This window comes from Felis catus, chromosome A1, assembly GCF_018350175.1.
Source record: "Felis catus isolate Fca126 chromosome A1, F.catus_Fca126_mat1.0, whole genome shotgun sequence".
NCBI classification, from domain to species: domain Eukaryota; kingdom Metazoa; phylum Chordata; class Mammalia; order Carnivora; family Felidae; genus Felis; species Felis catus.
In genome coordinates this window covers 135,662,817-135,688,834 of record NC_058368.1, presented here as the reverse complement: position 1 = coordinate 135,688,834, position 26,018 = coordinate 135,662,817, and the positions used below count along the sequence as shown (strand labels likewise).

Here is a 26,018-nt window from a genome sequence, read left to right as displayed (position 1 = left end):
TAATATTTTAGTTGACTGACAGATGCACAGAAGTATTCCAAATGATGGTGGGCGGGAGGATGGGCTAAATGGGTGATGAGTATTAACGTGGACACTTGTGATGAACATTGGATGTTGTATGTAAATGATAAATCACTAAATTTTACTCCTGAAATTATTATTACACTGTGTTAACTAGAATTTAAATAAAAACTTGAAACTACAGAAAGAAAGAAAGACATAAAGAAAGAAAGACATACAGAAAGAAAGAAAGACATACAGAAAGAAAGAAAGAAAGAAAGAAAGAAAGAAAGAAAGAAAGAAAGAAAGAAAGAAAGAAAGAAAAAGAAATTCCAAATGACAGTTGGGATTGCCAGGAATGTTGTAAAAAAATGTCTACATTCAGTGGAAAGCCAGATTAGATGTCTTTTGGGAGGGAACTTTGCAAGACTAAAATCTTCAGATTCTTTTGGAGTATGCCAGTCACTTTAATTATCATATTTAAAACAATAGATTCCGTATTATAGTGTTAAGTTACAAAAAATTTGCAGTATTAGAATAGTTCCAAAACCACTAAAAAAAATTACTGGAAATATGCTATTTAAATGATATATGAAAGATAGAAACAAAAAATAATAAAACAGAAATTCTTATTTGATCATGGTGAGATTCTTCTCAAGCTGTAGAACAATTTCCTTAAAGGCAGAATCCTCTGCCCAGTTGGCTTTACTTCCTAAAATGAGGTTCTGTAATTAAAAAAAAAAAATAGAAGAAAATTTTTACATTAAATTTTTAAGTACTTTTGAAAATTTAACAAGCTTTTTAAAAATCTGCTTTCAATGATGTTTTGAAATATTTACCAAACTAGGTGTCAGCATTTACTCTATGAAAAAAATACATTCTTGTATATTAATTTCCACTTTAAGTAAGACTTTGGCCTTGATCCCCATAATGCTAAGGAATATTTACAATGTTTATAACAATTTCTTCTGCTTCATCAGTTTTGTGGATAGTTTTTACCTGCTAAGGAGTTTTACAATGGTATTCTAGATTAAAGGAAAAAGACTGCAGCTCTGATTCAGAGTCATTTTGCACTTCTATGGTGAAAAATAGCTTAAGCATAAACTGTTATGCCCTATTTATTATTTTAAAACTATGGCTCAATGATAGCAAGTTACTAATTGAAATCCTGTTAAAACAGATTTTAGAATATAAATGTTATATTGTTTTGTACAAAATTATAAAATTTGGTGTATCTATAGTATTTTCTTGCTCTTGGGCTAGTGTTTATAAATCCAATTAAATTACAAAGGCAAGTGGAAGTAAGCATTCAAATAGAAGTAAACCCATTAAAGGCAGGAGCTCCTAAGGTAGCCACAACTATGTTCTGCTTAACAAAGCAATGATTTCATTAAATAAGACTTAATTAAGAGTATATGAATAAAACTTAAGAAAAGCAAAATAACAGAAGACTCAATGTAGTAGGAAGGAACATGTACCCCAAAAAATTAAAATAATCCTGTCCTTATAATGCAATCCTCCACTTGAGGATAGCCTAGGGGACTTCCTTAACTCCTAATCAAGTAACCCACTGTTACTAAAACGTAGGTTTAAGACCTGAGGACAAATTTCTTATGCTCAGATACAAGAACTCATATTCTACAAGGATATGCTTTACACATAATAAGCATTTGCTTTGACACATAATAGGCAGTTAATAAAGGAACACATAAAATTTAAGAGGTGAAAAAAGTTTTTAATAGGTGACATGATAATAACTACCAACACTTACTGAGAATTTAGTTTGGCCAGACATTATACTAAACAGATTAACATGAATTATCTTCTTGAGTTTTCACAACCTCTCTTTCTAAACAGGGAAACTGATGTTTAAAAAACCTTAAATTATTTGTTCAAGGTCCAGAACTATTAAGCTGCAGTCAGTATTGTAATTCTAGATTCCCATCACCCCCTTCCATGTTTTCCCCATTCTCCCTAGTTCAAGTCTAATGGTCTCCACCATTATACCATTCTGCCTTCATGGAGCTGCTAAAATCATTCCACTTATAAGTGCCTAAGATTAAACATAATAAAAAAATCAAAGCCTTAAATATTAAATACACATAAATTCCAAATATATGTAAGCAGACTAGTATATAGTATTAAATTCATGATTTTCTCAGGGTCAGAGACTAACTGAAAGCAAATCTGAAAATAAGAGAAACAATCATTTTTAAAAAGTTCTTTACCTCCTTTCCTAATTTATATAAATGTTACCTGGAACACATGTTGAATCACTGTAGTAACTTGTATCTCCGTCTGTAGGTTTTGTTGTACGGTCTTTATCTTGTCTGAATTTTCCATAATGGCCAAATCATCTTTCTGTTTGTTCTTTTCAGTCTGTATTTCTAAAAGCTTACTTTCTGAAGCTTGTTTTAATTCTATTAGGTTAAAAATAAAAACAAAAAAACACTACATATAACAACTACAAACAAGAATCCTGAAAAACTGTGAAGCAGAACAGTTCCTGTCTATTTCAGTTAAAAGAAAATATGTAATAAGCATCATTTTGGGGTGCAAAGTTCCATTTTGATCTGAAAATGACTTTTGTGGTGCAAAATACCAATATTTTAATTTTACACTTAGCAATGTCCTCCACGAAACGTTCACAGTATGTATGTATGACAACGATGGCTGTCTACATATATTTGAAGGGGCATCATGTTAAGTGGACTTATACTGGGCTGCCAAAAGAATAGACAGAGATATACATAAGGAAATATTTTTTCCTCCTTTATTTACATAAATGACATATCAACAAGATAAATTTTCACCGAAAAGATTCTCTCCTCCAGAGATAAAAATATCAGCAACCTTTTAGTGTAGTTCCTGAAATGTTCTAAGAATTAAATGATTTGAAAACATAAATGGGTGTGTCCCAGGAGCTTGGTTCCTTGACATTAATGGATCAAAAGTAGGTTGGGATCAATGGAAAAAACATTAAACATCCAAAGGATGATTAGATCAGATGACCAAGACTACTTCTGACCCTGAGATTACTTACAAACAGGCAAATTTGTGTGATATTTAAAAATAAATTATGCCTATACTATTAAGTGAAAAAGGCAGTTTACAACATAGAATAAAATGAGGCCAACTTTGATAAGAAATAAGCACTGAAGATGATTATCTCTTGACAGTTTACTTTTCCTAAGTATACTTTTCTGTTTCTAAATTCTGAAAATGTGTATTACTTTTGAAATAAACATTTCAATAACTTTCATACAAAAAGCCATCTCATTCATGTTCATTAAGTTAAAAAGCTGTAGAATCATATGTATCAACCGATCATTTAAAATAATGTATATGTATATTAAAAAATTATGTACATATTAATATGTTTATATGAGCAGGGAAAAATGCTGGAATGATACATGCTTAACTGTGGTCACATAGGAAGGAGGTTATGAATTTCACACTATACTTTTCCGTATCATTTTTTTCTCCCTGAGAATGTATTAAGTTTGTGATTTAATGGTCTAAAAAAAAAAAAAAAAATCAAGCTAAATACACTTTAATACTACTTTTATTTATTTATTTTTTAAGTTTATTTCAATTTATTTATTTTGAGAGATACGGTGTAAAGTAGGGAGAGAGAGAGAGAGAGAGGGAGAGAGAGAGAGAGAGAGAGAGAGAGAATCCCAAGCAGGCTCTGTACTGTCAGTACAGAGCCCAAGACAGGGCTTGAACTCATGAAACTGTGAGATCATGACCTGAGATCATGACCAAGAGTCAGATGCTTAACCAACTGAGCCACCCAGATGCCCCTGACTACTACTTTTAAAAATGCCATGTGTAGGGGCACCCGAGTGGCTCAATTGGTTGAGCATCCAACTTCAGGGCAGGTCATGGTCTCGAGGTTCCTGAGTTCGAGCCCCATGTCGAGTTCCGCATGGACAGATCAGAGCCTGGAGCCTGCTTTGGATTCTCTGACTCCATCTCTTTTCTGCCCCTCTCTCCTGGACCTGCACGCGCTCTCTCTTTCTCAAAAGTAAACTAAAAATTTTTTTAAAAAATGCCATGTGTAAAATTATGAGAAAATTTGAAAGCTAAGAAATTTCTCAATGGCTAAGATAACTGGCCTTATCAATCTCCATAGTAAGTGAAAATGTTTTCTACAAGAAAACAAAACAAAAGCCAAAACAAACTGTTCTACATACGTAATCTCTTCTTTCTAACATCAAGCAGTTTTTCCTCCAAATCCCAAGATTCCTGTTATTAGAAATAAAGATTAAGGCACATTACCTAAGAACAAACCTGTAACACTTAACATCATTGAATTTTATCTATTAGTTCTCCTTTTCCAAACCTCTATCTAGCTCTCGATCCCTTTATTTCCATACAAAAAAGAGACAAAGGACAGTAGCTTAAATTACAAGTAGATAATTAGCCACAATGTCAGAAATAACTGAGTTATGAAAAAGAGGAAACTTAAGGACTGTGAATTCCAATCATACCAGTAACCTCTGGGAAATCCTATATAACGATACACAATACAGTTGCCAGCATCAAGTTACTGAAATCATGAGAATGTGTAAAGAGCCCAAAGTGCAGTTACCTGCTGTGACTTCATGATTAATTTGTTTAGCTTTAATATGTGTTTCATGTTATCCATAAGCACACTGAAAAGGAATAAAAAATATGACTTGTTAACCTTAATTAAAAATAAAAAAATCTCATTAATGAACACACATTGATTACTATCTATTTCCTTTCATGAAATTTACTGTATACTTTAATAGAAAGTCATCATTTAACAAAATAAACCTGGAAAAGTTTGATGTAAACTAAATTTGTATTTAAAATTAAAGATGCAGGGGCGCCTGGGTGGCTCAGTTGGGTCAGGTGTCCAACTCTTGATTTTGGCTCTGGTCATGATCCCGTAGTTCATGGGTTTGAACCCCATGTCGGGTTCCATGCTGGGTTTGGAGCCTGCTTGGGATTTTCTCCCTCCCTCCCTCCCTCCCTCCCTTCCTCCCTCTCTCTCTCTACCCCTCTGTCCCTCCTCCTCCCAGGGCCTCCCTAGCCGTCCCCACCCCCCCGCCCCCCGCAGCAACCCCCACTCCTCACTCTCTCTCAAAATAAATAAACTAAAAAAAATTACAGGTGCAAAAAAAATAATAAAAACAATAAAATTAGAGATGCATTTCCCTAAAAAAATCTGTAATCACAGACAAAAAAATATTAAATTTAAGCATGTATGAATGTTTCTAAAAATCTATTTTGGAGAAAAAGCCCTAATAACTTGCTAATAAGCTGCTTTAAAATAAATACATTTTATTTTTTTATTTTTTTTATTTTTTATTATTATTATTTTTTAATACATTTTATTTTTTAGAGCAGTTTTAGGCTGATAGCAAAACTGAAGGAAGGGACCCATTTGCCCCTGCAATGACACAAGCACAGCCTCCTTGACAATCAACATCCCCCAGGATAAAGAAAGATCTGTTCATCACAAATGAATCTACATTTAACACATCATTATCATCCAAAGCACAGTTTACATTATGGTTCACTCTTGGTACTATACATTCTATGGATTTGACAAATGTACAAAGACATGTATCTATCATTATAGCATCAACAAGAATAATTTCACTGAATAAGCTGTGTTTTTACCCTCATGTCTTCAACAAAAACCTGTGTTAGGCACCAGGAATGTAAAGTAGAATAAAACACGGAGAGGAAAAAAATCTGTTGAAAGAGATAAATAAATCCACAACTATAGCACAGTGCCACTACAACCAGCAATAAATATGAACTGCTGAGAGTTAAGCACAGAGTACAACAAGGGAAACCCTGGAATCTTAAAGGACATGAAATAATTACCTAGATCAACTAGTTTGGTATGGCTGGAGCCAAAGGGTGTAATGTAAGACTCGGTAAGAACAATGGTTCTTATACTTCAAAGTGCCACAGTCCTTTGTGGATCACCAGATCATCCCCACCACCCTCATTTATCTTCAGAGACTGAGTCAAAAGGTTTGGAATGGGACCAGGAATGTGATCTCTGTGATAATACTAATTGTTCTGATAAACAGCCAGGCATTTGAGAACACTGCAGAAGGAGTTTGTTAAGCAGGCTGAAAATGGGAATCTCTGCAGAGACCTGGGAAAGCTAAGCTCATTTTCTACTAATTATAGCTATACTGGTTTGTAAACTTCAAAACATGCTAAAGGCACTATCACAGCCTACTTGGTCTTTCTGTCCTCTTTGGGTGTCAATATGTCCTGTACCTCTTTAACTCAAGAATGTTTAAAGCTCTCCTTTCAAGGAGGGCCTAAATTCAGATTTTAGGATTTATGGAATCCTGGAGTTAAAGGGAATATGGGAGAATGCATTACCAGTCTGAACTAAGACACCCAAAAAGGGGAAGTGCTCAAATGCATCCAGCACTTTTATGGTGCTAATGGTAGGGGATCTTTTATCACAAGATTTTTAGAACAGGTAAGGCCTCTAAGACCAGACACATAGGACAAGATCATAGAGAACCTTGACTGCCAAAGTTTTTATTTTATATTCCTTCGCAAATAGTTTAACACACACAAACTCATTTCTGCCAATGAAAAATGAGGCATATAATTCCTATCTCATTGGGTTACTGGATTAAATGACATTAACCCTGTTCCTGTTTTACAGTAAACACTGAGCAAAAATAAACTTTCAAAACCTTCCTTCAAATTTTCAGATTTTCTGGCTAAAAATCTCCATTGCTTCTTAGGGCTGCAATACAAACAAAATATTGGCAGGACTATAAAAAGTATAATGCTGAAGAGGGTGCACAAAACTTCCATCACTTTTCTTATTCCTCAGATATAGGTGGTTGGCATTGATGGTAAATTAAAAATATGTCCACAAAACTGGGGTGCCTAGGTGGCTCAGTCAGTTAAGCAACCAACTTCAGCTCAGGTCATCGTTTGTGAGTTCGAGCCCCACATTGGGCTGTCTGCTGTCAGCACAGAGCCCGAGTTGGATCCTCTGCCTCCCTCTCTCTCTGCACCATGCCCCTCCTGCTCATGCTGTCGCTCTCTTTCTCTCCTTCAAAAATAAATAAAATCAGGGGCGCCTGGGTGGCGCAGTCGGTTAAGCGTCCGACTTCAGCCAGGTCACTATCTCGCGGTCCGTGAGTTCGAGCCCCGCGTCGGGCTCTGGGCTGATGGCTCAGAGCCTGGAGCCTGTTTCCGATTCTGTGTCTCCCTCTCTCTCTGCCCCTCGCCCGTTCATGCTCTGTCTCTCTCTGTCCCAAAAATAAATAAATGTTGAAAAAAATAAATAAATAAATAAATAAAATTATTAAAAAAATTTTTTTCCACAAAAATAAAGTCATTATGCCAACGTCCCTTCTTATTCTCATCCTTAACAAATCCAGACGAAAAAACAAACGTACCTAGTCTGGGGGTTAATTTTCTCCAGGTTTTTTTTAAGTGCAGCCGAAAGTTGCATCCTATAATGCAAGGGAAAAAAGCTTGCATTATAAAACATGGATAACATTTGTGGTACATTGAAAAGAAAAAAATTAAATATTACAAGTTAAAGACTGATTTCCTTTAAATGTAACCTAAACCAAAGTAGTTTTTAAAACACTACTGTAAGGGAAATACTTTGACAAGTAAGTTACAGAAATGAAAATGACAAGATGGCTAGGGCTGTGCACTACTATGCTGAGGGGCTGATGACACTTGAAATCAGCCTGAGGTTTGCTCTCCCAGCCATTCACCTTGGCGAGGGGCCAGCAGGAAGCATTAAGCATTAACACAGAGATTAGCACAGGCCTGAAATGGAGAAAGGGAATATAAAGCCATACTTGAACGTAAACTTTAAAATACACCTATATACAAACAAACTCCATAAATTATTTTTAAATTCAAACAGTTAATAAATAAATAATAATGAAAATGCAATCAACTTAGCAATATTTAGGTCATTTCCTCACGTATGTCACACAAAAAAATTTGACTCATTAAAATAAGATCTCTTAATAGTTCTGAAGTCGTCTTGAAAAATATGATCTAGGGCACATGGCTGGCTCAGTGGGCGGAGTATGCACTCTTGAATTGGGGTCATGAATGCAAGTCCCATGTAGGGCATAGAGCTTACTTAAAATTAACTAACTAATTTAAAAAAAAAAATACATATATATATATATATATATATATATATATATATATATATATATATAAAATCTATACAATGAGCCAGCTTGAGAAGAGGGAAAAATGTTCACTGCTGGAAATGATTAAGAGGACTTTAACTACTTTTCAATTAAATGTATAAGAAATTCATCTGGGAAGGCCACAAATCTAAGGAAACAATTTAAAGTCATTCATTTAAGTGGAATTATTAATTCAGATCACAAATCTATAAGATAGCTTATTTACCTTATTCATAGCTGTATACCAACACCTACTATAAAGCTTAAGACATAGTAAGCACTCAAATATTTGTTGAATGAATTTTAAAACATGAATGAATGAATGAATGAATGAATGAATGAATTTTCATATAGGCAAACCTATATGAAAAATATACTTAGGAGCGCCTGGGTGGCTCGGGTAAGCATCCAACTCTTGATTTTTGTCTCAGGTCATGACCTCACAGTTTGTGAGTTTGAGCCCCACTTCAGGCTCTGTGCTGTCAGAGGCGCTGCTTGGGATTCTCAGTCTATTCTCTGCCCTACCCCACTCATGTTCTTTCTCTCAAAAAAATAAAGATTAAAAAAAAATTATATATATTTATTTATTTAAACTTGATGACAATTCTTTTACTTGACTAACAGTTAACCGCAGTAATGGAATCTAATAATCCTTTGAAACATTGAATGGGATTTAAGCTCACCCTTCTACTTCCTTGTCTGATATTTCCTTATTAACTGAATCTTATATAACTACTTCTAATGAAGGTATTAATGAATGATGTTAACTTTTCTCTCAGGGCTCAAAATTTGTGTGACCATTATCTGATGATCATTTCACTTGATTAATCACTTAGACTAGTTAAAATATTAACTCTACCTCAAATCATACCGATTTTGCATTCAGTTCACGATGTTTATACCAAAAATTTAATAATTACCTGTGTAATGCAAGCCTTTTTATTTCAAAAGCAGTTTTCACCTCTTCAATTTCATTTTCCAGGTCTTCAATTTTACTATCAAAGAAGCATGAACAAAAGAATTTCAGCAATATAAAAAAAATTCCCCATTAGAATAAATATATAAAGCAAACCTTTTAAAAAGTAAAATGACTCTCTCTTGATAAAAATATTCTACAGACCCCCACATTGATGCATTTATAGATTTGATAAAGATACCTCTGAGATACTTTACTAATTCTGTTGTAAAGGGGGAATGCCAAAAGTGCTAATGGGATCACTAATGTAACGTAAGAACATACCGTATATCAACAACTTCTCAGTACATGCATGAAAAATTACTTGGAAAAATAAAGAAAAGGAAAAAGAAGACAATGGTGTAAGATGGGTAATAGTATCAAATCTTAGTAAAAAACACAAAATTGAGGGGCACCTGGGTAGCTCCGTCGGTTAAGCCTCCAACTCTTGGTTTCAGCTCAGGTCCTGATCTCACAGGTTGCAGGATCCAGTCCCACATCAGGCTCCATGCTAACAGCATGGAGCCTGAGTGGAATTCTCTCTCTCTCCCTTTCACTCTCTCTGCCCCTCCCCTGCTTGCACTCTCCCTCTCTCTCAAAATAAATAAATAAAAATTAAAAACACACACACACACACACACACACACACACAATTTAAAAATATGACATACGCTTCAATTTGCTTATCTTGCATGATTTGTTCTGGAGTTTTTTCTTCACCTACAAATAAATAATTTTTTGAAGTTAGTAACAGTTTAGAAGAGTGCTGTCCAGGGACATCTGGTGGTTCAGTTGGTTAAGCATCTGACTCTTGATTTAGGCTCAATTCATGATCCCAAGGTCTGGGATCAAACCCTGCATTGAGCTCCATCCACCTTGAGCATGGAGCCTGCTTGGGATTTTCTCTCTCTCTGCCCCACTCCTCTGCTTGCATTCTCTCTAAACAAATGAACAAACAAAAAGATTCTCTCTCTCTCTCTCCCTCTGCCCCTCTCCCTTCTTCTTCTTCAAAAAAAGTACTGTCCAACAGAAATATAATGGAAGCCAGAGACTCGAACCAAACATTTAATTTTTTTTTAAAAGTAGGCTCCATGCTAAAATAGAACTACCATACAACTCACAGGTATTTATCCAAGGGATACAGGTATGCTGTTTCGAAGGGGCGCATGCACCCTAATGTTTATAGCAGAGCTATCAACAATAGCCAAAGTATGGAAAGAGCCCAATGTCCATCGATGGATGAATGGATAAAGAAGATGTGGCATACATATATACATGTATATATACACATACATACAATGGAGTATTACTTGGTGATCAAAAAGAATGAAATCTTGACATTCTCAAGTAGGTGGATGGAACTAGAGGGTATTATACTGAAGAAATTAGTCAAAGAAAGAAAGAAAAATATCGTATGACTTCACTCATATAAGGATTTTAAGATACAAAACAGATGACCATAAGGGAAGGGAATCAAAAATAATAAAAAAACAGGGAGGGGGACACAAACATAAGAGACTCTTAAATATGGAGAACAGAGGGTTACTGGAGGGGTTGTGGGAAGGGGGGATGGCCTAAATAGGTAAGGAGCATTAAAGAATCTACTCCTGAAATCATTGTTGCACTATATGCTAACTTGGATGTAAATTTAAAAAATAAATAAAAATTAAAAAAAAAAAGTAGGCTTCACGCTGGGCATGGACTTGAACTCATGAACATGAAGCTTGAACTCATGACCCTGAGATCAGGACCTAATTTCAGATCAAGAGTCAGATGCTTAACTGACTGAGCCACCCAGGTGCCCCCCAAAAACTTATTCTTTTACCACCCTCCCTATTTCCCTAAATTTAATTTTAAATTTCTCATTTCCATGTTATAAATGAAGTAAAAATATTTCAGTATAACTTATTTAAACCCAATAGGTCTAAAATATTAGCATTTCAACATGTAACTAATTTAAAATTACTAATGAAATATTTTACAATTTTTTTTCTGTATTTTACATTTATAGCTCCTCTCAAGGACTAATCACATTTCAAGTGCTCAATAGTCACATGGACTAGCGGTTACCATATGGAAGAGGCCGGTTTTAGAATGGAGAAAAAAAAGGAGTAAAATATTAACATGAACAATGCAATATCAAAAAAATCATCTCTATGTCTATCTGTTAGCAACAACCAACTAGAAATTAAAAGATAAAATTAAGTTGCAAAATTTTTTTCAAAAACATGAAATATTTAAGGATAAATTTAACAAAATATGTACATGAGCTCTACAATGAACACTTTAAAATAATGAAAAGATACATTACGTATAGGTATTAGAAGAATCAATATGGCTAATACAATTTCCCCAGTATGATCTATAGAGCCCAATCAAATCCCAAACAAAATTCTAATACTTTTTTTTTTTTCTGTAGAAATTGTTAAGCTGGGGATGCCTGGGTGGTTCGGTTGGTTAAGCATCTGACTCTTGGTTTTGGCTTGGTTCAGGAAGCATCAGGCTCTGCACTAACAGTTTGGAGTCTGCTTGGGCTTCTCTCTCTATCCCTGTCTCTGCCCCTCCCCAGCTCACAATCTCTCTTTTTCTCACAAAACAAATAAACTTAAAAAAAAAAAAAAGAAAGAAAACAACAAGCTGATTTTAAAATGCATATAGAGGGGCACCTGGGTGGCTCTGTCGGTTGAGCCTCCAACTTCAGCTCAGGTCATGATCTCATGGTTTGTGAGTTCAAGCCCCACGTCGGGCTCTGTGCTGACAGCTTGGAGCCTGGGGCCTGGAGCCTGCTTCGGATTCTGTGTCTACCTCTCTCTCTGCTCCTCCCCTGCTTGCACTCTGTCTCTCTCTCAAACATAAATAAAAACAATTTTTTTTAAATGTTTTTTTTTTTTAATGTTTATTTATTTCTGAGGCAGAGAGAGACAGAGCATGAGTGGGGGAGGGTCAGAGAGAGAGGGAGACACAGAATCAGAAGCAGGCTCCAGGCTCTGAGCTGGCAGCACAGAGCCCGATGTGGGGCCCGAACTCACAAACCATGAGATCATGACCTGAGCCGAAGTCGGTCGCTTAACCGACTGAGCTACCCAGGCGCCCCCAAAACAATTTTTTTAAATGCATAGAGACACACAAAGGACCTAGAATAGTCAAACCAATATTGATAAAGAAGAACAACACTAGAAGTCTTACAGTAGTGATATCAAGATTTACTATAAAGCCACAGTAATGAAGATACTGTGGCATTATTGTAAGCATAGACAAATACCTCAAGGGAACAGAGAAAAGAAACCCAAAATAAACCTACACATAAATAATGGAGAAAGGAAAGTCTTTGAACAAACGGGGCTAGAAAAACTAGATTTCTGTAGGGGAAAAAAACAAAATGAATCTTGATTCTTAGCTCACACCATACAAAAAAAAATTAACTCAAAAAGGACCACAGAACTGAATGTTAAATCTAAAACCCAAAGCCTCATAGAACAAAACAAAGGAGAAAATCTTTATGACCTTGGAGTGGTCACAGATTCTTAGGACTGAAAATCATACACCACAAAAGACCAAATAACTTGATAAAAAGCACTGCATCAAATTAATGCCTTTGGTTCCTCAAAAGATAGTTAAAAAACAAGGCAAGCAACAAACTGGGAGAAAATACTTGCTAGTTATATACATAGATACAGTGATTCCTACATATAAATCTATATGTATAGGTAGATACATGAAAAGAAAACCTGCATTTATAAACAAAGACTGCAAATCCAATAACACTAATAATACAATTAAAGGGGGTGCCAGAGTGGCTCAGTCAGTTAAGTGTCTGACTCTGGCTCAGGTCATGACCTCGTGGTTCATAAGATCGAGCCTCATGTCCAGGCTCTGCGCTGACAATGCACAGCCTGGTTGGGATTCACTCTCCCTCTCTGCCCCTCCCCTGCTCGCACTCTCTCTCTCAAAATAAATAAAAAATATATTTTTAGAAAGCCTGGAATATCAGACAGACAATACACGAGAACTACCTTCAGATCTATGGACCTATAGAACAAATTGAGCAGAGTCTGAAAAGTTCCTAAGTTCAATCATGTATTCAGGTGAAGTAAGATATCTATGTGGTCCCTCAGGTTTTCCACAATTCCTTTTTTTTTCTTAAAATTTTTCAAAAGTTTATTTATTAGAGAGAGACAGAGAGAGCATGAGTGGCATAGAGAGAAAGCGGCAGAGAGAGAGGGGCAGAAAGAGAAACATAGAGAGATAAAGAGGGAGAATCCCAAATGGGCTCTGTGCTGATATCCCGATGCAGGGCTGGAACTCACAAAACTGTGAGATCATGATCTGAGCCGAAATCAAGAGTCAGCAGCTTAAATGACTGAGCCATCCAGGTGCCCCTTCAAAACTCTTGATTCAGGCCCTCTGGGTGTCTCAGCTGGTTAACCATCTGAACTTGGCTCAGGTCACGATCTTGTGGTTCGTGGGTTCGGGCCCCATATCAGGCTCAGTGCTGACAGCTCAGAGCCTGGAGCCTACTTCGGATTCTGTCTCCCTGTCTTTCTGCCCATCCCCCTGCCTTCTCCAGCTCATGCTCTCTCTCTCTTTCAAAAATAAACAAACATTAAAAAAAAAAATAAACAAAACTCTTGATTCAACCTAAAGTATCAATTGGTTTTATTCCTTAAGCCCATTTCACAGAGAAAGAAAGATTTACCAAAACCTATCTTTGTAATCCAAGGGCTTACAAATCAGGTGGCAAGAATGGTTAGTACTTCAGGAGAGCTAAACCATTATTTTAGTAATCTCTTGCTCCCTAAGACTTCTGGATTAATGGTTTTAAAAGATAACTTTAAATTTGTTCAATGTTGGGGCGCCTGGGTGGCTCAGTTGGTTAAGCAGCCGACTTCGGCTCAGGTCATGATCTCGCGGTCCGTGAGTTCGAGCCCTGCGTCGTCGGGCTCTGTGCTGACAGCTCAGAGCCTGGAGCCTGTTTCAGATTCTGTGTCTCCCTCTCTTTTACCCTCCCCCATTCAAGCTCTCTGTCTCAAAAATAAATAAACGTTAAAAAATAAAATTAAAAAAAAATAAATAAATTTGTTCAATGTTTAGAATTGAAAATTTGTCATTCATGTCTTTAAGCTGATCTCCCTTCTGCCTCTCATCTCTATATTCCAGTGTTTCTCAAAGTATAGATCTTAGATCACTTGCTTAGCAATCATCTCATCTGCTAATTTAATCTCCAAGTTGTTGATGGTAGCAAGTTCTAGGACTCCTTCCAACAGGAATTTCCCAATTCTCTGATCAACAGGATTTAATTGTCCAGCATTGTTACTTACTTTTTAAAATCGATTTCCTGAACCCCTAACAAGTAAAGTTGATATTTTGTAAAGTTGATATTCTTTTCTCTAGAATACTATTCATCATCAAGCTCACAAAATCTTATTTGAAAATGAAAATACTTACTCGCATCAAGCATTGACTTATATTCCAAGAGTTGCTGTTTAGTTTGTGCTCTCAGCCTAAAAACAGATAAAGAGAAGAGAAAGTAATATATGTGTGTGTGTATTTTTTTTTTTTAATTAAGTAAACTCTACTCCCAATATGGAGTTTGAACTCATGACCACTAGATCAAGAGTCACATGCTCTATTGACTGAGCTAGCCAGGTGCCCCAGATGGTCATATATTTACTGAGGTTTTATTCATTAATATAGGATAAACCAACTCATTTTTTTCCAGAAGTTTATGCATTTAATGAATGTAAATAAACTCAGCAATAAGTCTTCTAGTTTTGCCTGATTTATTTAAAGTGGGCCTGAAGAGGGGCACCTGGATGGCTCAGTCAGTTAAGTGTCCAACTCTTGATCTTGGGGTCATGAGTTCAAACCCCATGTTGGGTTCCATGCTGGGCACGAAGCTTACTTAAGTAAAAAATAGGGGCACCTGGGTGGCTCAGTCAGTTAAACCTCAACTTGGGTTCAGGTCATGATCTCATAGCTCATGGGTTCAAGCCCTGCATTGGGCTCTGTGCTGACAGCTCAAAGCCTGGAGCATGTTTCAGATTCTGTGTCTCCTTCTCTCTCTGCCCATCCCCTGCTCACACTCTGTCTCTCTTTCTCTCTTTCAGAAATAAATAAATATTTAAAAAGTTTGTTAAAAATTAAAAAAAAAAGGAAAAAGAAAAATAAAAGTGGGCACAAAGAGTTCTGGTTCAAGATGACAACATAGAAAAACTGAACTCAACTCCTCCACAGAACACACCAAATTACATCTATTTTTTAAAAAAAATTTTAATATTTATTTTTGAGAGAGACAGACAGAGCATAAATGGGGGAGGGGCAGAGAAAGGGAGACACGGAATGTGAAGCAGGCTCCAGGCTCTGAGCTGTCAGCACAGAGCCCGACAGGGGGCTCAAACTCACGAACTGTGAGATCATGACCTGAGCCGAAGTTGGACACTTAACTGACTGAGCCACCCAGGTGCCCCATCAAGTTACATCCATTAAATGCCCTATTCCTCTTGAAGAACTAAGGGCTGAGTGAACAGCTACTGAATAAACCAACAATAAAGAGAACAAAAAGACAGCAGGAAGAGAGATGGACATGTGCTACGATTTGGAAGAGAAACTAGCATACATAGCTCCAGCTCCAGCCGGCAAAAGTCACCAACCACACAGTCTGCACTGGGGACACCATACACAAGTGCACTCCTTCAAGTTTAGGAGAAGTAGCTTATTTGCCTAATCCATAGAAACAAACACAAAAAATCAAGCAAAATGGGGAAACAGAGGAATATGCTCCAAAAGGAAAAAGAACTCAATGAAACAAATAAACAATATGCCTGAAAAAGAATTTAAAGTAATGATCATAAAGATACTCACCAGGCTGGAGAAAAGAGTGTAAGAACTCAGTGAGATTTTCAATAAAGGCACAGAAAATACTAAAAGGCACCAATCAGAGTTGAAAAATGTAATAACTTAAATAAAAAGCACATTAGAGGCCATCAACAGATTAAAGTATACAGAAGAATGTATCAGTGATCTGGAAGACACAGTGATGGAAAGCATGCAAACAGAACAGCTAAAAGAGAAAAGAAGTTTAGATGCACAGAGAATTCCAAACGAGATGAACCCAGGGAGGTCCAGACCATGACACATACTAATTAAAATATCAAAGGTTAAAGATAAAGAGAGGATGCCTGGGTGGCTCAGTCAGTTAAGTGTCCAACTCTTGATTTCAGCTCAAATCATGATCTCACAGCTCATGAGTTTGAGCCCCATGTCAGGCTCCGTGCTGACAGCGCAGAGCCTGCTTGAGATTCTCTTTCTCCCTCTCACTCTGCCCCTCCCCGTTCATGCTTTCTTTCTTTCTCTCTCTCTCAAAATAAATAAACATTTTTTAACAAGATAAAGAGAGAATTAAAAGCAGCAGGAGAAAAACAAAAAGTACCTATAAAGGAAAACCTATGAAGCTATCAGCTGATTTTTCAGCAAAAACTTTGCAGGCCAGAAACAAGTGGCATGACATATTCAAAGTGCTGAAAAGAAAAAACTAACAAACTTGCAGGGTTATCATTAAGATTTGAAGGAGAGATAGGGTTTCCCAAAAAAAACAAAAAATAAATAAGTTATCACCACTAAACCAGTGTTACAAGAAATGTTAAAGGAGCTTCCTTAAGTAGAAAAGAAATGGCCAAATAAGATATAAGAAAACGATACATGAAAAGATATAAAATATGACAAGATATATATAAAATGTGGAAAACACAGTAAAAAGGGTAGAGACGGGGAAAATATTTTTTCTTCCACAGTTTCCTGGTTTTTGTTTTGTTTTTGTTTTTTGTAGAATATGTTTGAATTTAAATGAACATCAAATTAATATGGACTGCTATTTATTTGGATGTTATATAGGAACCTCATGGTAGCCACAAACCCAAAATCTATGATAGATACACAAAAAATAAAGAGAAAGAAGCCAAACACTACACTCACCGATTACAAAGAAAGAGAGCAAGAAAGGTCTTTTGCAGAAAAATTACAACCACACCAGAAAACACATTTTACAAATGGCAATAAGTAGGGGCGACTGGTTGGCTCTGTCGGTTGAGCATCCAACTTTGGCTCAGGTCATGATCTTGTGGCTCGTGGGTTTGTGCCCCGCCTCAGGCTCTGTGCTGACAGCTTGGAGCCTGGAGCCTTCTTCAGATTCTGTGTCTCCTTCTCTCTCTGCCCCTCCCCTGCTTGCACTCTGCCCCCCCCCCCAAAATAAACAAAAAAAAATTTTTTTTTAATGGCAATAAGTACACACTTATCAATAACTACTCTCAATGTAAATGGCTTAAATGTTTCAATCAAAAGACAGAGAATGGCAGAATGGATTAAAAAAAAAAAAAAAAAACAAGATCTATCTATGTCCTGCCTTAAAAGAGACTCACCTCAGACCTAAAGATGTATATAGACTGAGAGTGAAGGGATGGCAAAACATTCACTATGAAAATGGAAGCCTCCCCTCACCCCAAAAGAACCTAGGTAGCAATACTTATACCAGACAAAATTGACTTTTTTTTTCTTCTTCAAAAAAGACTTTAAAGCAAAGACTCGGGGCACCTGGGTGGCTCAGTTGTTTGAATGCTCCATCTCTTGGCTTCAGCTCAGGTCATGACCTCACTGTTTGGTGGGTTTGAGCTCCACGTCAGGCTCTATGCTGATAGTGCAGAGCCTGCTTGAGATTATTTCTCTCTCCCTCTCTCTGCCCCTTCCCTACTCACACTATCTTTCTCTTTTCTCTCAAATAAAAATAAACTTAAATACATTAAAGCAAAGACTGTAACAAGAGAGAAAGAAGGGCGTTACATAATCAGAATCAATCCAACAATCAATCCAACAAGAGGATATAACATTTTTAAGTATCTACAAACCCAACAATGGAGCACCTAAATACATAAAGAAATATTAACAGACACAACAAGAGAAATTGATGGTGATACAATAATGGTAAGGGGACTTTAACACTACACTTACATCAATGGATACATTATCCAAACAGAAAATCAATTAGGAGACAATGCCTTTGAATGACATGTTGGACGAGAGGGACAAAACAACATATATAGAACATGCCATTAAAAAACAAAAGAATACACATTCTTTTCAAGTGCACGTGGAGTGTACTCCAGAAGAGATCATAGATAAGGTCAAAAAACAAATCTCAATAAATTGAAGATTCAAATCATATTGTGCATCTTTTTTGACTACAATGGTATGAAACTAGAAATAAATCACAATACAAAAAAACTGGAAAAAATACAGACACAAAGACACTAAACAACATGATACTAAACAACCAGTAGGTCAGTGAAGCAATAAAAGAAAAAATAAAAAAATATACAGAGACAAATGAAAACGAAAACACAATGGTCCTAATTCTTTGTGACACAGCAAAAACATTTCTAAGAGGGGAGTATACAGTAATACAGGCCAACCTCAAGAAACAAGAAAAGACTCAAATAAACAATCTAACCTTACACATAAAAGGGACTACAAAAAGAACAAAACCCAAGGTAAGTAGAAGAAAGGAAATACTACAGATCAGACCATAAATAAATGACATAGAGACTAAAGAAAAACTGAACAAAACAGAAAAAAGAAAATCATGAGACCAAGAACTTGTTCTTTGAAAAGATAAACAAAATTGAACAACTCTTACCCAGACTCATCAATAAAAAAAGAGAAAGACCCAAATAAATAATATCAGAATCAAGAAAAGTAACAATTGACACGATAGAAATACAAAGGATTATAAAAGTATACCATGAAAAATTATATACCAACGAACTGAACAATCTATAAGAAACGACTAATGCCTAGAAACACACAATTTTCCAAAACTGAACAAGGAAGAAATTAAATAGTCTTAACAGACTAATTACAATAACAAAATTGAATTGCTAATCAAAAAACCACCAGAAAGTAAAAGTCTAGGACTAGATTGATTCAAAGGTGAAGTCTACCATACACTTAAAGAAGAGTTAATACCTATTCTCCTCAAACTATTCTAAAAAGATAGAAGTGATAGGAAAACTCTGAAATACATTCTACAAGGCCAGCATTACCTTGATACCAAAACAAGATAAAGACACCACACACACAGGGCGCCTGGGTGGCTGAGTTGGTTGGGCATCTGACTTCGTCTCAGGTCATGATCTCGCGGTTCATGGGTTCGAGCCCCACAAGGGGCTCTGTGCGGATGGCTTGGAGCCTGGAGCCTGCTTCGGATTCTGCGTCTCCCTCTCTCTCTCTCTCTCTCTCTCTCTCTGCCCCTCCACCGATTATGCTCTGTCTCTATTTCTCTCTCAAAAAAAAAAAAAAAAAAAAAAAAAATTTTAAAAAAGGACACCACACAAAAGAATTACAGGCTAATATATCCCTGATAAACACAGATGCAAAGATCCTCAACAAAATATTAGCAAACCACATACAACGATACATTAAAAATATCATTGGAGCGCCTGGGTAGCTCAGTCAGTTAAGCCTCCGACTTCAGCTCAGGTCATGATCTCATGGTCTGTGAGTTCGAGCCCCCCATTGGGCCCTGTGCTGACAGCTCAGAGCCTAGAGCCTGTTTCAGATTCTGTGTCTCCCTCTCTCTGACCTTCCCCCATTCATGCTCTGTCTCTCTCTGTCTCAAAAATAAATGTTAAAAAAAAAAAATTAAAAAAAAAATATTCATGGGAGCACGTGGGTAGCTCAGTCAGTTAAGTTCACGGGTTCAAGCCCGGTGTTCAAGGCTGTGAACAAAGAGCCTGCTTGGGATTCTGTCTCCCTCTCTCTTTGTTCCTCCCACATCCCTCCCTCTCTCTCTCTCTTTCTCTCAAAAATAAATTAAAAAAAAAAATCATTCACTGGGGCACCTGGGTGGCTCAGTTGATTAAGTGTCTGACTATTGGTTTTGGCTCAGGTCATATTTCATGGTCAGTGAATTCGAGCCTCACTTGGGATTCTGTCTCTCTCTCTCTCTCTCTCTCTCTCTCTCTCTCTCTGCCCCTCCTCCACTCACACACACACACACACACTCTCTCTCAAAATAAATAAATAAACATTTTTAAAAAATCATTCACCATGATCAGGTGGGATTTATTCTAGGGATGCAAGGGTAGTTCAATATTTGCCAATCAATAAATGTCATACACATCTACAATACAAAGGATAAAAATCATATGATCATCTCAATAGAAGCAGGAAAATCATTTGACACAATTAAACATTCATTCATGATAAAAAACTCTCAACAAATTAGAGTTAGAGGGAACATATCTCAACATAATAAAAGTCTTCCATGAAAAACCCACAGCTAATATCATACTCTATGGTGAAAAATGGAGAGTTTTCCTCTAAGGTGACAAGATGAGGATGTCCACTTTGACCCATCTTTACTCAACATAGTACTGGAAGTCCTCTCCATAGCAATCAGACAAGAAAAAGAAATGAGGCATCCATATCGGTAAGTATGTTAAACTGTCAGTATTCGCAGACAACAGGATACTATACATAGAAAACCCTGAAGATTCAACCAAAAAACCTACTGGAAGTAATAAATGAATTCAGTAAAGAGGCAGTATTTAAAATTAATACCCAGAAATCAGTAGCATTTCTATATACTAACAATGTCACAGAAAGAGATATTTTTAAAAAACAACACCATTTACAACTGCACCAAAAGGAATAAAATAACTAGGAATAAACTTGACCAAAGAGGTGAAAGACATGTACTCTGAAAATTATAAAACACTGATGAAAGAAACTTGATGATGGCACAAGCAAAGGTAAAGATATTCCATGTTCATCTGTTAAAAGAATATTGCCAAGGGGCACCTGGATGGCACAGTCAGTTAAGCATCTGACTTCGGCTCAGGTCATGATCTCAAGGTTCATGAGTTTGAGCCCTGCATGGGGCAGTTTGCCGTCAGCACAGAGCAGATCCTCTGTCCCACTCTCTCTTCCTGGCCCTCCCCCGCTGACATTATCTCTTTCTCAAAAATAAACATTAAAAAAATGTTTTAAAATATTGCCAAAATGTCCATACTACTCAAAGCAATCTACAGATTCAATGCAATCCCTACCAAAATACCAACAGCATTTTTCATTAAACTAGAACAATTAATACTAAAATTTGTAGGGAACCACAGAAGACCTCAAATAGCCAAAACAAACCTGAGAAAGAAGAATGAACCTGGAGCTTTCACAATTCCAGATATCATGATATACGACAAAACTATACAGATCAAAGCAGTATGGTGCTATCACAAAAACAGAGAAATAGATCAATGGAACAGAAGAGAGACCCCAGAAATAAACCCACATGTATAGAGATAATTAATCTGTGACAAAGGAAGCAAGAATATACAATGGAGAAAAGACAGTCTTTTCAATAAATGGTGCTAGGAAAACCGGACAGCTACATGCAAAATAACCTAGACTTCTTCCTAACACCATACATAAAAATAAACTTGGGGCGCGTGGGTGGCTCAGTCAACTGAGTGTTGGATTCTTGACTTTGGCTCAGGTCATGATCTCAACAGTTCATGAGACTGAGCCCCACAATGGGCTCTGTGCTGACAGTGAGGAGTCTACTTGTGATTCTCTCTCTTCCCTTCTCTCTACCCCTCCTGCACGTGTGCAAGCAAACATGCACTCTCTTTTTTCAAAATAAATAAATAAACATTTTTAAAAAATTAACTATTGGAGGGGCGCCTGGGTGGCGCAGTCGGTTAAGCGTCCGACTTCAGCCAGGTCACGATCTCGCGGTCCGTGAGTTCGAGCCCCGCGTCAGGCTCTGGGCTGATGGCTCAGAGCCTGGAGCCTGTTTCCGATTCTGTGTCTCCCTCTCTCTCTGCCCCTCCCCCGTTCATGCTCTGTCTCTCTCTGTCCCAAAAAAAAAAAAAACAAAAAACAAAAAACAAAAAAAAACGTTGAAAAAAAAATAAACTATTGGGATTACATCAAAATACAAAGTTTTGCATAGCAAAGGAAACCATCAACAAAAAGAACAACCTACTTGAATGGAAAAAGATATTTGCAAATGATATATCTGATAAGGGGTTAATATCAAAAATATACAAAAAAGTTGCACAACTCAATACCAAAAACACGAACAATCTGATTAAGAAATGGGCAGGCAACCCGAAGAGACATTTTTCCAAAGAAGACATACAGATGGCTAACAGACATGTGAAAAGATGCTCAAAATGACTAATCATCAGGGAAACAAATCATAACCACAATGAGATCACTCACATCTGTTAGAATGGCTAAAATAAAAGACAAGAAACAAGTGTTGGCGAGGACCCTCGTGTGCTGTTGGTGGGAATGTAAATTAGTACAGCCACTGTGAAAAACAGTATGGAAGTTCCTGGAAAAATTAAAAAACAGAAATACCACATGATGAGGGGGGCCTGGTGGCTCAATCTGTTAAGCATCTACCTCTTGATTTCAGCTCAGGTCATGATCTCATGGCCATGATTTCAAGTCCCACGTCAGGCTCTGTGCTGAGCATAGAGCCTGCTTAAGATTCTCTCCCTCCTCTCTCTCTGCCCCTTCCCTGCTCACACTCCCTCTCTCAATAAATAAATAAATAAATAAATAAATAAATAAATAAATAAATAACAAATGATCCAATAATTCCATTTGGTATTTAACCAAGGAACACAAAAACACTAACTCCAAAAGATATATGCAGTCCTCTGTTTACTGCAGCATTATTTACAATAACCAAGACATGGAATCAACCTAAATGTCCATCAGTAGATGAACAGATAAGGAAAATGTGTGTATGTATATATATATACCTACACACACACAGTATTGAGTATTACACAGCCATAAAGTATGAGATCGTGCCATTTGAGACCAAAAAGGTATTATATTAAATGAAATAAGTCAGACTGAGAAAGATAAATACCATATAATTCCACACATAAATGCAATCTAAGGGAAAAAATGAATAAACAAAAATCAGAATCAACACTATAAATACAGAGAACTAATGGTTGCCAGAGAAAAGGAAGGTGGGTGGGGGCTGGGCAAAATGGGTGAAGGGGAGAGGGAGATACAGGCCTCCAGTTATAGAATGAGCATGTCCCGGGAATAAAAGGCAGAGCATGAGGAATACAGTCAATGATGTTGTAATAGTGATATCATGGGACAGATGGTAGCTATACTCCTGGCGAACACAGCATAATGTACAAACTTCAAATCAGTGAGTTGTACAACTGAAGCTAATGCAACACTGTGTCAACTACACCGAAATCTTATGGGGTGCCTGGCTGGCTCAGGTGGTGGAGCATGGGACTCTTGATCTTGCGGTGGTGAGTTCAAGCCCCATGTTGGGTGTAGAGATTGTTTAAAACTAAAATCTTAAAAAATAAAAAAGTCCTCAGAATAAGACACAAAACACAAAATGGAATCCAGTGGGGAAACAGCATCTAAGAATAAAAGTTAAAAGTTTGACTTTTAAATTTATTCTTAATATGCCACACTGAAGAAATAAATATGGGCCACACAAACAGATCAAAATGGTGAAAACTGCAAACACTGTAATGAGTTTAAAAACAGACTGTAACATTTTTAGGAGACAGAGAAAAATAACAAAGATACTACTCCTTGGATAGATAATTCATATAGTTTCTCAGTCGTCCTATGATTGTAGTTAATTCAAGATCATACATAAAATAAGTAGAAAAGCTATGGGTAAGATGCTAACTAGTTATTAAGTTATACTTAACAAGTTTTACATTTACATGGTAGTTTCATAATTCTGAAACTGCTCTGTGACTTTGAGACCTACATAAGTAGCTAAGTAACATTAGACAGATTTCTAAATCTCCATGGTATAAATTCCTTAGATTTAAAGTTCCAAATGAAAAGAACGATTTCTTATAGGTTAAGAAGGTAGGCTAGCATTTTAAGACACTGTAGGAACAGTTTCCTTTTACCTGAGATACAAAAGGTGATCTCTTATTTTTTTTCTTTTAATTTCCTAATGTTTATTTATTTTTGAGAGAGAGACAGAGCATGAGCGGGGGAGGGGCGGAGAGAGAGGGAGACACAGAATCCAAAGCAGGCTCCAGGCCCCGAGCTGTCAGCACAGAGCCCCAGGCAGGGCTAGAACTCAGGAACCGCGAGATCATGACCTGAGCTGAAGTGGGACGCTTAACGGACTAAGCCACCCAGGTACCCCTGATCTCTTCTTTTTTTAAGTTTATCAATTTTTGAGAGACAGCGAGAGAGAGCAAGTAGAGAAGGGGCAGAGAGAGAGAATCCCAAGCAAAATCCGGATTCAGGATTCGAACTCAGAACCATGAGATCATAACCGGAGCTGAAACCAAGAGTTAACAACCGACTGAGCCACCCAAGCGCCCCAAAAGGCGATCTTTTATCTTTAATATTTTAGCATTTTATATTGTAGGTATGAAGGAATTTTTAAAGCAAGGTTGTGAGGCTTAGTAGCCAAGACCTTTCAAAGCAGTGGTAAATCTAAAATAGTTACAATGCTTTGGGGAGTTAAAGCAAAACAAAACAAAAAAAACTTTTGTTAGGGTTTAGAACAAATTTTTTTCTGTAGAGGCCAAACAACAAACATTTTAGTCTTTGTGATTCATAAGGTCTCTGCTGGAGCTACTCAACTCATACCCTGTAGCAGGAAAAGTTGTTCCAATAAACTCTTTCTTAAGGGCACTGAAATTAGAATTTCAAATAATTTTCACGTGTTTTTAATTTTCCTCCAGGAAATTTTTTTGTCCCAACTACTTAATAACATAAACATTATTCTTGTATTTTTTTTTTTTTAATGTTTATTTATCTTTGAGACAGAGCATGAACGGGGGAGGGTCAGAGAGAGAGGGAGACAGAATCGGAAGCAGGCTCCAGGCTCCCAGCTGTCAGCACAGAGCCCGATTCGGGGCTCGAACTCAGGAACCGTAAGATCATGACCTGAGCCGAAGTCGGACGCTTAACCGACTGAGCCACCCGGGCGCCCCAACATAAACATTATTCCTAGCTTGAGAGGCCACACCAGAACAGGCAGTAGAGTAGACTTGGCCCTGTGCCATTGTTTGCCCACCGGAATGATATCCTTTCTCATCACATCTTCCCGTAGCAACTGCTTGGTGGAAACGTATAAACATCAATCATCCTCTTGGTAGAGAAATATAACAAATGAGGCTTCTAGATTGAAAAGGGTCATAACCATAAAAACAAAGAGGAAAGACAATGTTTATGCAAGTAGCTGAGGCCTTAGATGCACCTCACTACGCGCTGGAAAATCGGGAGCCCAGGACGTGAGTGCACGAGAAAAGGAGAGGAAATTACAGCTCCGAAGGCCTTAAGGGCCCTGGTCTCTGTGCTAAACGCTTGCCTCTGAGTAGCTCATTTAACCCCCACTGCATCTCTACTAGGAAGGTGTAATCTTCCTCTGTTTCTAAGATTAAGAACGGTGCTTAAGGCGTTTAAATGAATGACTCGAGGGCACTGCCACGAAGCGACCGAGTCAGAATTCGCAGCCTTAGGGGCTCTGAGAGCTAAGGATAGAGCTCTCGCCCACGACGCCCACTTGGATGCGGCCGAGCGAGCCAGAGGGAACAACCTGAGCAGCAGGGTCAGGCGGTCCTCGGGACGTGCCTCCTGGGCGCCGGCGACCTGTGGTGGCCTGCCTTCCCCGCCTCCGGAGTCCGGGGACTCGGTGGCCGCTTGTCCCCTGGGTTGCATCTCCATTCTGACTGGCGCTGGGAGGTACGGCCTGGGACGGGAAGATGCAGCCTCAGAGGCCTATCTTCCCGCCACTAAATTGTCTCCCGGAAAGGGCCGGAGGACCGTCGCTTCCCGTCCGGCCCCTTCCG

At 37.5% G+C, this 26,018-nt stretch overlaps 1 protein-coding gene across 2 annotated transcripts; it reads right to left on the bottom strand.

Annotated features, from left to right (window-relative positions):
- Positions 1-446: 446 nt before the first annotated feature.
- CENPH (centromere protein H) lies at positions 447-26,018 on the bottom strand. Of its 2 annotated transcripts, none has more exons than XM_003981043.5 (9): positions 25,766-26,018; positions 14,593-14,648; positions 9,819-9,867; positions 9,113-9,187; positions 7,428-7,484; positions 4,598-4,661; positions 4,200-4,251; positions 2,257-2,420; positions 447-725 (listed from the first exon to the last, which is right to left on the bottom strand). In XM_003981043.5, exons 1-9 carry the CDS (start codon positions 25,891-25,893, stop codon positions 630-632), a joined length of 741 nt encoding a protein of 246 aa, XP_003981092.2. In that variant the 5' UTR covers positions 25,894-26,018; the 3' UTR covers positions 447-629. The 2 variants fall into 2 exon arrangements, with proteins under 2 accessions (XP_003981092.2, XP_044917681.1); XM_045061746.1 differs by lacking the exon at positions 25,766-26,018 and adding an exon at positions 17,191-17,309.